We start from the raw sequence: 13718 nt of genomic DNA on the forward strand, positions 1-13718 counted from the left end.
ACCCTGGTGAAACGCTGAGTGGGCGGCCGAGTCCGAAACGCATCGCGCTGTAGAAACGCTGCGGTAAATATTCAAGGCGCTGGTTCTCCACAAAAAAAAGTGGAGCGCATCAAGGCTGCTCGCATCCAGCTTGCGCGCTGTATGCAAACATTCAGTCGAGGAGATTAAGCCTTTTAAATTGAGCTGAAATACTTCTGAATGTACAGTAAGTAATGAAATGTACCAAGGGGCTGTATTTAACGCTACAAAAAGAATAGGCCTACAAATAAAAAAATGATAATAAAAATTCAACGCAACTCTAACGTCGCCCAGCTGGGGGGGGGGGGGGGCAATGACGTCATCGTTTGCGTTTCAGGCGTCCACACAAATCCTAGCACGAAACCTTATAGGTCCAATTTTATTTGAATCCACCCTGGGACCTGGTTTCAGAAAAGTGCGGTTTCAACAAAAAAATCAGCTCTGTGTGGACGGGGCCTGATATATATTTAGATATCTATGTGTATATATATTTTGGGATCTGGGGGGGGACATCAACGGTTAGTTAGTAAAGGTTAGTGTTAATCAGGGACCCTGGATGCATGGTGTTCTGATCTGGTGCCTGTCTACGGAGTTGTCTTCGATGATTCTGTTGTTGTTGTTGTTGTTGTTTTTTTCGCTTTTTGAGGCAGGAGAACACTGGTACTTCCTGTTCCAATGGCAGAGATATCCACGGTATCTTTAGATAGATAAGTGCCTATGAATGCCTGTATGTTTGTGTGCCAATTGTGGTGTATGTGTGTGTCTGTGTGACTGCATGCGTTTATGTGCATGCTGTTTTGTGTTTGTGTGTGTTTGTGTGTCTACATGCGTGTGCTTGTATGCGTGTGTGTTTGTGTGTGTGTGTGTGTGTGTGTGTGTGTGTGTGTGTGTGTGAGTTTCTGTGTGTCTGTGAACATACATGTGCGTGTGTGTGTGTGTGTGTGTGTATGTATGTGTGAGAACATGAATCATACGACAGGAAAGACAACTTGCCCCTTTGACATTTAAGCGTGACGCTGTTCGTCAGCCTTTTAAATCTGACCTTCTCATCAAACCACCGCTGAGAATGTTTTCAAACAAACTTTCCTGAATCTGCTTTTAACCTCCCCGCCCTCACCCACAACACCATCTTCAACCAAAGCGCCACCCCTCGACCCCAAGATAAGAACTGTGAGGCCTTCAGTGATGTCCCAGAGTGCATCAGCCTTGATCCTCCTTTTTTGTGAATACATTCATGTATTTACAAGTTGCCACCGGATGCGATGATCATTCCAGTTTTGAACAAAGTGGGGCCGTCTTGGAATGTGGACGCCACTACCAGACCCTGGTAATTATGCTATCAAATATCTTTGTTCACAAACCACTTGCACACATGCTAACAGTTTCTCTCTCACACACACACAGTCAGTCAGTCAGTCAGTCAGTCAGTCAGTCAGTCAGTCAGTCAGTCTCTCTCCCTCCTTTCCCTCCCTCTCCCTCCCTTCATCCCTCCCCCCTCTCTCGCTCTTTCTCTCCCTCCCTCTCCCTCTCTCTCTTCACCCCCTCTCTCTCTCTCTCTCTCTCTCTCTCTCTCTCTCTCTCTCTCTCACTCCTCTCTCTCTCTCTCCCTCTCTCTCCCTCTCTCTCTTCTCTCTCTCCTCTCTCTCTCTCTCTCTTCACCCCCTCTCTCTCTCTCTCTCTCTCTTCACCCCCTCTCTTCACCCCCTCTCTCTCTCTCTCTCTCTCTCTCTCTCTCTCTCTCTCTCTCTCTCTCTCTCTCTCTCTTCACCCCCTCTCTCTCTTCACCCCCTCTCTCTCTTCACCCCCTCTCTCTCTCTCTCTCTCTCTCTCTCTCCCCTCTCCCCCCCCCCCCCCCCCCCCCCCCCCCCCCCTCTCTCTCTCTCTCTCTCTCTCTCCCCTCTCCCCCCCCCCCCCCCCACTCGGGGCCCGCCGTCGGCCCCCTAATTGGGCATCTGAAGGAAGACGGGGTTGGGGGGGCTTCAAGGACGCATCCATCACGGGGCCCTCTCCGACCGCAGAGGGGCCCCACTGAAGCAGACAGGGCCAGGGGCCAGGGGGACCCCCACTAAGGCAGACAGGGCCAGGGGCCACGCCCACCCAGCTGCCTCCCACTCTGGGGGACGCGATCGGATCCCAGCGAAAGTCAACCACTCCAACACACACACACACACTGAGCGCACATACATAATACACACACTCATAAACAGACACAGACGTACACACACGTACACACAAAACAATCACACACACACACTGACCGCACATACATAATAAACACTCACAAATACACACAGACAAAAAAGCACACACATACACTGACCACACATACATATTGCACACACTCAGAAACACACACAAACGCACACACACAAAAGCACACACACACACTGACCGCACATACATATAACACGGACTAACAAACACACACTTACATACACACAAACAAAAAAGCACACACACACAGTGACCGCACATGCCTAATACACACTCTCGCAAACACACATTCATAGACACCCACATACAAAAAAAGCCCACACACACTGACAACGCATTCATAATGCACATCCTCACAAACACACACACACAATGACCGCACAAACCTAACACACACTCTCTCAGCGTGTGGATGGACTCTCAGTTGACATGACAGGCGTTCCAGACACTCCCTGCTTCATGAAGCCCCTTAGAAACCAATCATTGTGAAGCTTTTCAAATGAACCCAATAAACGGGCTTCATAAAAAAATATAACTGGAGAGAGGCCCCAGGCCATCGGCCGAGGGATGCAGAGCGTATCGGAAAGAAAAAAGACAGAAACCCTCTCCGTCTCCGCCGGAAAACGTCTGCCATCCGCGGGGAAATACTAGGACGCTCTGAGGAGCACACATGAGCAGCCTCTCCCTCTACACTTCTGGCCTCCCTCCCCCTCCCCCTCCCCCTCCCCCTCTTCAAATCATATATTCAAAAAAATCATCCACAGAATTCGCTGTTTCCCAGAAACATTTTTCAAAGGTTTCGCCTAATGAAAAAGGGCGTTCAACTCTTGGCGCCAAATCAATTTTTTTTTCTTCCTGAATAATGAGGGAAGGTAGTCTTTGATTCTTTCTGAATGCAGTGCGGTGCGTGGGCTTGTTAAACTCTCGCCCGGCCTTGACAGGGGAAGCAGGATTATGAGGCCAAGTACGCTGCAAATTGGAACTCGTGTCATTAAAGAAAAGCAGCACACGTACAAAATAACGACCCCTCTTACCGCTCTCAGTCTCTCCAACCCACATAAGTACACATATGCAAACACACACAAACGCGCACACAGACAAACACACACACAAACAAACATGCGCACACAGACGAATACACGCAGGCACACACACAAACCCACACAGATACACATGTAGACCCGCACATACATGAACTTACATACACTAACATACACTCAATTCAACTCTCGCTTTTACTGTGCGTCTCTCTCTCTCTCTCTCTTTCTCTCTCTCTCTCTGTATGTCACACACACACACACACACATAATAACTTGCAATCAATTAGCCCTCAATTTCTGTCACACACAGTAAAGGCTAATCCCATGACTCTCTCTTAAATGCTAAAATGATTGAGTGTGTATGTGTGTGTGTCTTCATCACCAGTAAAACTCATTACAGTAGCACCTGTAATTTCCTGATTCCTTTCGAACACTGCTACCAAACCTTGGTTTTAGCAGTTCCAATCCAAGGCCTTGCTGAACACAGTCCAGACAACAATGATGTGTGGACTGATCTATTTCCATCCTTTGGAAGAAAATAATTCAGTCAATAGCAAAGTTCATAGTCCATCTCCCGGCTTGCCAAGTAAAAGCTTAGACCTTGAAAACATATGCATCAAGTCTATTAAATCAAACAAGGTGCCATTAAAACTGAACTGTGCTACATCATGAATAGGCTAATTATACATATTTTATGCAATATGTGAGATGAATTTTCAGAAATCATTAGTACCGCTAATGACATGTCACAGAGGTTAAAGGTCATTGGCACATTTTATAGAAATTCCGAAAACGTATAGATCAAAAATATTCATTCTTCACATTAATCATTCACACTTAAAATGTCCCACACAGTGACACGTGTTGACGTTTGAAAAACACATCATGTATATTTACTTGCATGCACACCAAGACCAATCTCAAGAGCCACTGGGTCAGGCAACCAAATGGAAATGGACTAGATTTATATAGCGCTTTTATCCAAAGCGCTTTACAATATTGCCGGACATTCACGCATTCATGGTAACATTCACACGCCGACGGCGGAGTCAACCATTTAAGTCGACGAGCATGCTCGTCGGGAGCATTCAGGTTGAGGTGCCTTGCTCAGGGACACCTCAACACTCAGTGGATTGAACCAACAACCTTGTGGTTACCAGCCAACCCGCTCCGTCTCCTGAGCCACAAGCTGCCAACAAACTAGCATTCCATATCGGTTCCAAGAGCCTTAAAAAACACCTCATCCGATTGCTGTGATCGTGAGATTTAAATAAATAGCTTAATACAGGATCCATTTGATTTCGTCATTGGTTGGGACAGGTAAGGGGCTGGTTTAGTTCCATCATCCATCCATCTGATTGGCTAACTCAGCCAGCTATAATATCGGTTAGTGTTGGCAATGTAGTGAAACACTTTGTTTTCAAAGTCACCTCTATTGTCGTTTAAATTACCAACTGATGAGCTGTTTAAATGTTACGAGGCCAAGTAAAACACGTTTGTAAGTGTTTCTATAGCGGGCACTTGAAAGTTTTTTTCCCTTGCCAAATTATGTCCATTCATTGTCGTGCCAACAATGGTCCACATTAGAATTTAATTTGAACGTGCCGATTAAGTCAATGGAATAATTGATTGAATAACCGAACGCGAGCGGTGAATCAATTTGAGACATTAGATATGAATAAATTAGACATCGTCTATTGATGGATTCAGCCCGTGACAACGCTTCAAAATGGAAGATCAATACGTCAATAGCTGCTTCATATTGAAACATGTAACCAACTAAGTCAAACACTAACAGTAAAGCATTTTTCACGTTGAAGTTGATTAAAAGATAGTAAAACCGAAAACTAAAGTGCCTATAGGAGCTAGAATCTTAATCGAGAAGATTGTATCAGTTATTTTCCCTTCGGGGGAATAATGCAATCAGCACAGCTATTTATAATTTTGCAGCATTATAAATCAAAATGCAGACACACAATTGTGTAAGTCGTCAACCTATGCCGTGAAGCTGAACGTGTCGCCTACAGTAAATGGTCAAATCAAAGACAAACTTGTAAATGTAGCTTCTGAAAATACAATGAGTTCCATATCATAGGGAGTCGTCTGCATATGTAAATAAGGCATGTTCTTCATCCATCCCAACCCATAAACCATTTCCCTGAAATCAACAAAGACAGATCTACGTCTATCACAATGACCAACAATTTACGAGTCAAATGCCTCGTTTGCAATTAATACCACCCGGAGATTGCGGCTGCTAAATTATGAAGCGAAATTGTATGGGGTAACAGCACCATCTTATGGAGAATCCCTGCCATTGAATTAAATTATGCAACGGTCAGTTCAATTAAACCAAAACCAGCTGTAGTAAAAGGTGTTTATTTAAATAGTGCGCAATAAATAGTGAACAATGTGAGTCAAGGTTAAATTATTTGTGCACGTGTTCAAGTGATTGTGCTCTTGTGAAAATCAGCATCTTGTTACTTTTCTGTGAGTTCCTGTGAAAAAGAAAAAGTACAATAAATAAAGATTGTTGCATGATAAAATTATAGTCAGTCATCCCCCCAAAAAGTGTTGGCTAATGCCATGTGTTAAGTAGACCTTGTGATAGTGGCTGTGATTTCTTCTGTATATTCAAGTGCTGCGATATGACCGCATCCTTGTGGCCAGCCATGTTCCGATTAAACACCATTGATGTGAATGATTTCTCTGCAGGGAAGTAAAGAAAAAGCAGATTCACAAAACGAACAGCATGAAACGCATCACTAAAGACCTCACTGTAAAAATGTCCACCCACCATTTTTCCATTTATATCCGTTGTTTCTTTCCACGCCTCCCCACTTGTCCTGGGAACGCACTGGCAAGGCGCCGTTCTCGTCGGTCTCCTGTACGACGTTCCCAGTTCCAGGTGCATGCCTGCTCCGCCCGTCCCAACCAGGGACTCTGTGCTCATCACAAGCGCAGTTCCTCTCCCCGAACGCCAGAGGACACTTCTCAGGTCGGTTCCTGGAGGTCACCTGGTGTCTCTTCGATTCAGCGCACGCTCTCCTGGGGTCATCAAGCCCCGACCACTTTGGCACCCTTCGAACGGAACCGTTCTCGGAGTTCTCGCCCCCTGCGACGTCTTGCCAGCCGGATCCGCAGACGTCTGAGCTGGTGCCACGGCGAAGCATCAGCCTCTTCCTCGCCAGCATCTTGCAGGCTTCGCACGTCGGTAGCACGCAGCCCTGCAGCCACGGCTGGAGGGGAGCGGGGCATCTTCTTTTGTAGATCTGCACCGATTGCGATCCCGGACTGACCGTCGAGCAGCCGCTGCGATTGGCCAGGCATCTGCTGCAGAGGCGCTCTAGTCGGGGCCGCCGGGCGGGGAACGCGTTCTCGTTTAGATTGCGGCGGAGACAGCATTCGTGGTCCGAGACGCTACGCCTGTTGACGTTGGCTTTGTCGATCTTTTCTGCTTTGGGCCTTTGAACGGTGCGAGCCTCCTTTGATTCTTTGTTGGGCTTCTGTCTCTCGATTGGCTCTTCCGAGTTGTGAGCGCTCTGGGACTTGCTGGGTTTCTTGGGGGGTTGTGGCATTTCTCTGAGGTGCACTATGTTACTATGGTCAGTCGGCCAAGCAGTGGAAGGGAGGAAAGCCGGGAGGGACTCGTAGGAAGTCTGGTCAGTCAGCTCAGACTCGTGCTGAATTGAGTCACCTGTACCAGGGAGGCCCACCACCGACTCTGAACTGTGTGAGTGACTCACACCCGAGTCGTGGACAAGATGGGCCGTTGAAGCCACCTCTGTGTCACGGGTATCCGCTGAGGCAAGGCCTTCGGGTTGAGGGGCCGAGACCAACACAGGGGGAGCATCTCTAGTGGAGCCCAGCTCTATCAGGAGCTCCTCTTCAGACTGAGGCATCTCAATCATGGGCACCACCTGTTCCATCGTAAACTCCTCAGCGAAAACATCCATCAGGTCCTCTTCGCGGGGATCCTTGACTTCCTCCACAAGTGTGTCCATGTGTGAATCTATTAGAGTGGTTTGCGTCATCCAATCAGGGGAGGAAAGGACCGTCTCTTCCATCGACCACACCGTCGTCTCCATGCTCCGGAGCTCATCCAGGTAGTCCAGGTCAAAGGGCATGTGGAGGACTTTAACGAGGCCGTCGTTGGAACCACAGCCTACATGAGCGTCAGTGCTGTGCTTTTGTCCTTGCTCTACGGTCGTCTTCTGACCTACACCCCCGCTGACTTCAACCCTGGAGCCTGAATCCAGCGACGCATCGGTGCGTTTAATCTGGGCTTTCGGCTCGCGCCAAGACAACGTCCCCGTAGTGGTGCCACAGGAATCCGTGCCAACTAACACAAGGTCAGGAACAACTTGTTGGCCAATGTCCAACTGCTCTTTTGGAGCACTCCTGGGCACTTCCTGCAGCACAGAAGTGGGGGTGATCAAAGAGCCGCAGCGGCCCAGATCCCGGGCAGCGTAACTGTGAGCCAACTCCATCTCCTGAGTCTCACGGGAGCGCAGAACCTCGAGGCCCACTGCGGTACTGCAGCACTCGATCCGAAGCTCCTCGGTCTGGATAACAAAGCTGCTCTTCTGAGGCGCCTTTCCGACAGGAGAGGGCGACGTCTTCTTGAGATCCACCAATCGATCACCAGTCTTTGCAGACTGGGCTTGGGGTAGAAGGTGAGCAGGCCCGGGGTTGTTTCTCTCTGCACAATCGTGTATGCCTTGAGGGAAGCCATTGTGCGTGTCGACCCTACCACCACCACCACATGAAGCAGCGGCGTTGGACTTTTTGGACGCAGAGAGTGGCTCGGTCTGCACTTCAGAGCTGATCATGTCTCTACTGGAGGAGCTGTGCTGGTAGCTGAGCGTGCGGGACTGATAGGCCAAGGTGTGGTAGTACTGGGGGCTCAGCATGCGCCTGTAGTCCACCAGATGGAGGTGGCTCTGAGGCATGACGTATCCCGGCGGCTCCATGTATCCATTCATGGGATAGGTGTTCATAGGTTGCATGGCGTAACCTGTTCAATAGTAGCAGGAAATGTAAACGGTTAGAATTTATTTTTTTTATGAATGAAGAGTAGTAAAATATGTGATCTTCCATCACAATATTAAAAGAAAACTCGTGAAAGGCAAGTCCTTAATCAAAACCTCATTAGTATCATTGCATAAAAAAAAAAAAATAGGTCAAAAGAAAAACAATGGAAGTTAAAAATGGGGAGGCAATGACAAAGAGACAGTGAAACCCCCTCACTTACCTAACCCTGGGTAACCGTAGTAAGGGTTGTAGGAGAGGGGCATGTGCCACTGCATGTTGGACTGCATGGGGACGTATGGCTGGGAGGGCTGGACGTAGAAGTAGGGCTTCTGGTGTTGAGGCGGGGGCTTGTCACGCTCGCTAGGGCCCGGAGACCCATACTGCCCTGAGGGCCCCTGGCCCGGGGGTTGAGGCCCCTGGGCACGCCGTGCATCATGGGAAGGGTTCATACCATGCGGCCTGTGGGCAAACTCATGCTGCGACGTGGAAACAGAGGCCGCCATCTGTAGGAAACCTAAGAAGAAGCAGAGAACAGTTGTCATTGAATAACAGCACTTTTAAATAACTTTGAAGGGTTTTCCCCGTTACACTTAATTCGCTTTAAACTACTGCATCAGTTAAGAAGAAATATATGAGGGTGGGGGTTGTGAGTAGCACATACATTCAAAGGATTACAATACAGACAAAGAGGCTAACCTTTCCTGATACACTCTAAATAGGCAATAAGATGATTGGATTCTGGTCACATGCTCGGTTAAAGCGACAATCTGATTGGATCAATCGTGGCTCCAGGTGGTGATGGCCCAATCAGTCATTATTGGCAGACTTCAGAGCCAGACGTCACATTGCTTTGCCAAGTGTCCCTCCCACAACGTCTTCTCCAGCACACTTGAAGGAGATGAGATGGGGCAGCGGGGGAAGAGTCGAGATAAAGGAAATTGGGATCAGCGATTAAAATGGGTTTGTTAATATGATAATAGCTTTTTTGATGCTGGAAGCCCATTGGTTGAAAGTTAGCACACCTGCTGGCAGCTCTGAAGAAAAAATCTCATTATCCTCTGAAACTAAAGACTCACAAAAGTGCTTCCGAAAATATAATAATTCTCACAATTACAGTCACTTCTCTTATGCATCCCTGCCAAATTTGTCAGTGTAATCTGCCCTCAAGATGGAGGATCACATTGAACACATTAGCAAGTCTCAGTGTCATTCTCATCCCCGAAACAAATGAGTAGTGCAGAGGAAGATATGGGTTCAGGAACTTAGGTGTATTTCAAATCTGATTGCCCCAAGCTGGGGCTCAGACAAGAGATGATACACCAACCCAGAGGAGCAGAACCTACCTCTGAAATACTCATTTCTTATCCCATCCCAAAGAGTCATATAAAGTAGCATCTTTACAAACCTCTGTAGAATATTAAGTACAAAAAATAAAGTACTAATCACCATTTACCAACTGCACCAATGGAAAACATCCTTGATATTAATTAATTGAAACTCCTAAAATCTTTCCATAGGATTAAACAGCATCACATTAAAGTTTTAAGGCCTTAAGAAGCTGCTTTTCTGCAACCAATGTATTCTGAGTCATCCAATACATTAACTGCATAAATACAGAAACATCTATATGCAGCATTAAATCCCAACGGGAGGCCGGCCCCTGTATAAACCCAGTGGTGCAAAGCAAAACATGAGCCAATCTAAATTCCTCTTACAGTCCCATGTTTCACGGATGCTTTGCAAGGCAATCAACAGTACTAATGGCAACTAAGGGTCAACATTTAAGACAAGAAAAAACATCAGAAGCAGCTAGAAGACATTGAGATTGGCTTGGATGTAATGACAATTATTTATTAGACAGGCCAGTAACAGACAAGCATTCAGAACAATTCCCAGTGTGTGAAGGTGTATAACTTGTAGTGCATCGGGTTGTGTCAGTGGACCTTCTGCAGTCAAACGATCCATATTTTATTGTGTCCAACAAAATCAAGACTTTATTGTGTGACGTGCATGTCACCAGGTGCTCACATCCTCTTCAACAAGCACCCATCCCGGAGGCCTTGTGTTTCTCTGCTCCAGTGATATCACCACCGTGGATTCTGTCAGTGGAACCTGCAAATAACAATTGAAACAAGAAATATCCGGTTTAGATAAAAAATGTAGTTAGTTTGGTGCATGTCAGCAGAGGAACTGCAGTGGAATTCATCTCATTTTGTGTTTCAATTACCGTTCAAAAATATCAATCTCTGAAACTCATCATTTTGGTTCTCCTTTGCCTGTACCTGAAAGACATGTTAATGAGGTTATTCGAGTTGTTTATTTTCTCAATTCAATCAAGACAAGCAGAGGCACACCAAAAGCCTCACCTCTTTCCCAACGATATCTTGATGGCTGCTCCTCATTCTTGCTCTCCTCTTCTCTGGTCCTGTGACATGGCATCATCTTGCTCTGGGCTTTTCTATGCATATCTGTTAAAAAAAAAAAAAAAACAGGAATCAACGCAGCTCAACCTTGACACATAAATACAACAGCAGATCAGGGGAACAGATTTAATCGTAGGCCGGTATGGGTCGAGGGCTAGAGTCCGCTTAGCTGTGACCTTGTTTATGCAGTTGGCCTTGTTGTCTCCTTCTGGGCTGCTCTTCTTCCCATCTGCCAGTGGTCAAGTCCTCTCGACACAGTTTGTCTTCAAGTAGAAAGAGAAGACATTTGATAAGATCACTTGGGGTGGTGATTGTGTTGCGTCGTGCGTTTCTCAGACAGCGCACGGTGAAGGACACCGACAGGAAGCTCATAAGTGGACCTTGCCCTGGCATGTGATGTACTGCAGGTCCCCGCTGGTGAGGTCCCCCGTCTCCCCGCCGTCCTCCACGCGGCGGTCCCGCCCCTCCTCGCCGTCCGCCACGCTCGACCCCTCCTTGCACTGGATCCGTTTGTGGGGGTGCTTCGAGGAGGAGTGCCGCAGGGAGACCGACTCCGCCTTCCTTCCCGCGACCGGTTTCCTCGCGGCCGCTCGGTCCGGCTGGCTCCGGGCGTAGCGGCACTCGTCGTCCGAGTCCCCGGTCTCGTCCCGGTAGGACCTGACGTCGCTGCCTTTGCTCCGACTCGCCGCCGGCCCCCCCGCCTTGGCCAGCCCCTTCCCGCAGCAGGCGCAGGAGTACCTCTTGGCGCCCGCGGGCCATGCCTCCTCCGTGGTCCGATGGCCGGACGCCACCGGCCTCCTGCTGGCGTACACCCTCCGGGGGAAGAGATCCATGTCGTCCAGGTCGGTGGAGAACATCTCGTCGCGGGAGGACAGCTCATCCAGGGAGGGGCTGAGGACGCTCAGGCGCTCCTGGGTCCTCTGCCGGGGCAGGTAGCCGTAGTAGAGCGGGGACACCGGGGACGGGAGGCAGCCGGGGGCCAGGCGGGCCGGCTCCGTCCCCCGGCTCGACGGGCTGCTCCTCAGGAGGTCTCCGGCGAACGGGGCGCTCGGGTCGAAGGGCAGCCTGAGGATCCGGTAGCTCAGGTCCGCCTCGGCCTCTACCGGTACGGCCGTGGGACACCACACTTCCTGGGCTTGGTGCAGGACGGCTACCGTCTCCGGGAGAGGTTCTTCCGGGTCGGACCCGAGGTCGACGCTGGTGGTGGTGACGACGACGCCGGGCGCCACACCGTCGGAGCGTCGGACCTCGACCTCCGTGGGTCGTTCTCCCCCCCGCGGGGCGACCGTCACACGGTCGGGCAGCGGGCCGGGCAGACAGAAGGCGAACAGGTCCCGTTTCTCCGCCGGCTCCGGCGCTCCCGACGGCGTCTCCTCGCGAACCGACGAGCTGTCCAGCGGCGGCTCCTCGAAGCCCACAGACCACGCCCCCGGCGTCCCCAGGTCCTCCAGGCTGCGGTGGCTCGACTCGGCGTCGTACACCGCCGTCGTGGAGTCGCTGAACGTCACGCCGGGAGACGGCTGGGCGCCCGAGGAGGAGGAGGAGGAAGAGGAGGTGGAGGCGGCGGCGCGACTCACGCCTTCCTCCTCGCTCTTCTTCTCCTCCCCCGGCGAGAAGATCCCGGACGTCTGGGAGCCGACGCCCGAGTCCAGCTCCCTCTCGGCCACGCCCAGCTCCACGCCGCGCATCTTGCCCAGGCACTCGATGAGCTTGTTGATGGCGTCGCTGGGGTCCGTCTGGACCTCGGAGCACGCCATCTCCCTGCGGAGCGGCGACGGGGGGGGAGGGGGCGGGTACTGGTACTGCTGGGGCTGCTGGGGGGGGCGGGGCATGTCGGCCCAGGGGGGAGGGTGGAAACGCGGCTCGAACATCCTCCGGTAATCGAGCGGGTGCATCATCTGTTGTGGGAGTACGTATCCCGGGTACTGCATGTAGGGGTAGTGCTGCCCATAGGGGCGGCCAACGTTGTAGCCTGAGCAATAAGCACAAAGATAATGTATTAAAACACCACCTCCATCTGAAGGCTAAACGTAAACAACCTAAATAAAATACAATAGATGGCAAAAATAAGTTCTTTACAAATGTCTTTGGTACACATCAACACACAATACACATACAGACCGGAAGTAATATTTGAATATGAATTGATACCTCCAGGCATGCCGTAGGGATTGTACGGGTTGTTTAAGTGCCAGTGTTGGTACATGGGTACGTAGGGTTGAGAGGCCGGCTGGACGTAGAAGAAGGGCCGAGTGTGCTGCGGAGTCCGCGACGGCTGACCGTTTCCAAACGAATTGCTAGGTTGTCCTCCGTCTACGGGAATAAACTAGATTTATTCTGAGCATGAAACTCTTTCATGTGTTTTGTAGTCTTAATACAAATTGCCTTGCAAGTTCACATGAAGAGATCATGCCTGAAGTTATCCCCTATATAAAACGCAGTTGTTTATTACATATTTTTACGTTGAATAGAAACTAACATAGTAAATGTGAATTATTACCGTCCATTTTCTCAAAAGTGGGTTATTAACTCTGGAACAAAACGGAAGATTAAAATCACTCGAATCACTTGCTTTGTTACTTTCTTTCGGTCTTGCAGACGCCAAACTCAGCCGACTCAAAGGGCGCTGCTAACAAATCAATCAAATCAAATTCGGACCACCTGTCCATGTTTCTTCTTGTTGACTCTTTTTGCAATTGGTTTTGATTGAAACTGGCAGTGCACCAGGGTGCGACTTTACGTGGAGCCTCCTTATTATGCATAACCTATGCGCCATTACATTTTGCATGAACGTCGTTATATATTTAACGAAACATGCTTGGTGTTGAAACCTGTGGGCCTACACATTTCCCACATCCCACATTTGGTCTGTGTTATAGATTTATTTTAATTACCTTTATATTTATTTTGTATGTTATCATGAGGGAGCTGATCAGTGGTTACAGATACAATATCCTCCGGGATCAATAAAGTAATCTTAATATTGGAA

At 49.1% G+C, this 13718-nt stretch overlaps 2 protein-coding genes across 3 annotated transcripts; both read right to left on the reverse strand.

The window, feature by feature from the left end:
- Nucleotides 1-5618: 5618 nt before the first annotated feature.
- On the reverse strand, nt 5619-9010 carry LOC130377555 (uncharacterized). Its single transcript, XM_056584711.1, has 5 exons — nt 8968-9010; nt 8527-8820; nt 6070-8289; nt 5874-5981; nt 5619-5770 (listed from the first exon to the last, which is right to left on the reverse strand). The coding sequence occupies exons 2-5, from the start codon at nt 8807-8809 to the stop codon at nt 5742-5744; spliced, it is 2640 nt and encodes an 879-aa protein (XP_056440686.1). The 5' UTR covers nt 8810-8820; nt 8968-9010; the 3' UTR covers nt 5619-5741.
- A 1133-nt stretch (nt 9011-10143) lies between these two features.
- On the reverse strand, nt 10144-13446 carry LOC130377556 (bucky ball-like). 2 transcript variants are annotated; one of them, XM_056584712.1, is made up of 7 exons: nt 13230-13446; nt 12881-13042; nt 11115-12701; nt 10906-10992; nt 10673-10774; nt 10534-10588; nt 10144-10418 (listed from the first exon to the last, which is right to left on the reverse strand). In XM_056584712.1, the coding sequence occupies exons 1-6, from the start codon at nt 13234-13236 to the stop codon at nt 10563-10565; spliced, it is 1971 nt and encodes a 656-aa protein (XP_056440687.1). In that variant the 5' UTR covers nt 13237-13446; the 3' UTR covers nt 10144-10418; nt 10534-10562. The 2 variants fall into 2 exon arrangements, 1 of the variants encoding a protein (XP_056440687.1); XR_008894251.1 differs by lacking the exons at nt 10144-10418; nt 10534-10588 and having other exon boundaries at nt 10683-10774; nt 11110-12701; nt 13230-13417.
- Between the last annotated feature and the right edge of the window lie 272 nt (nt 13447-13718).

This window comes from Gadus chalcogrammus, chromosome 23, assembly GCF_026213295.1.
Source record: "Gadus chalcogrammus isolate NIFS_2021 chromosome 23, NIFS_Gcha_1.0, whole genome shotgun sequence".
NCBI classification, from domain to species: Eukaryota; Metazoa; Chordata; class Actinopteri; order Gadiformes; family Gadidae; genus Gadus; species Gadus chalcogrammus.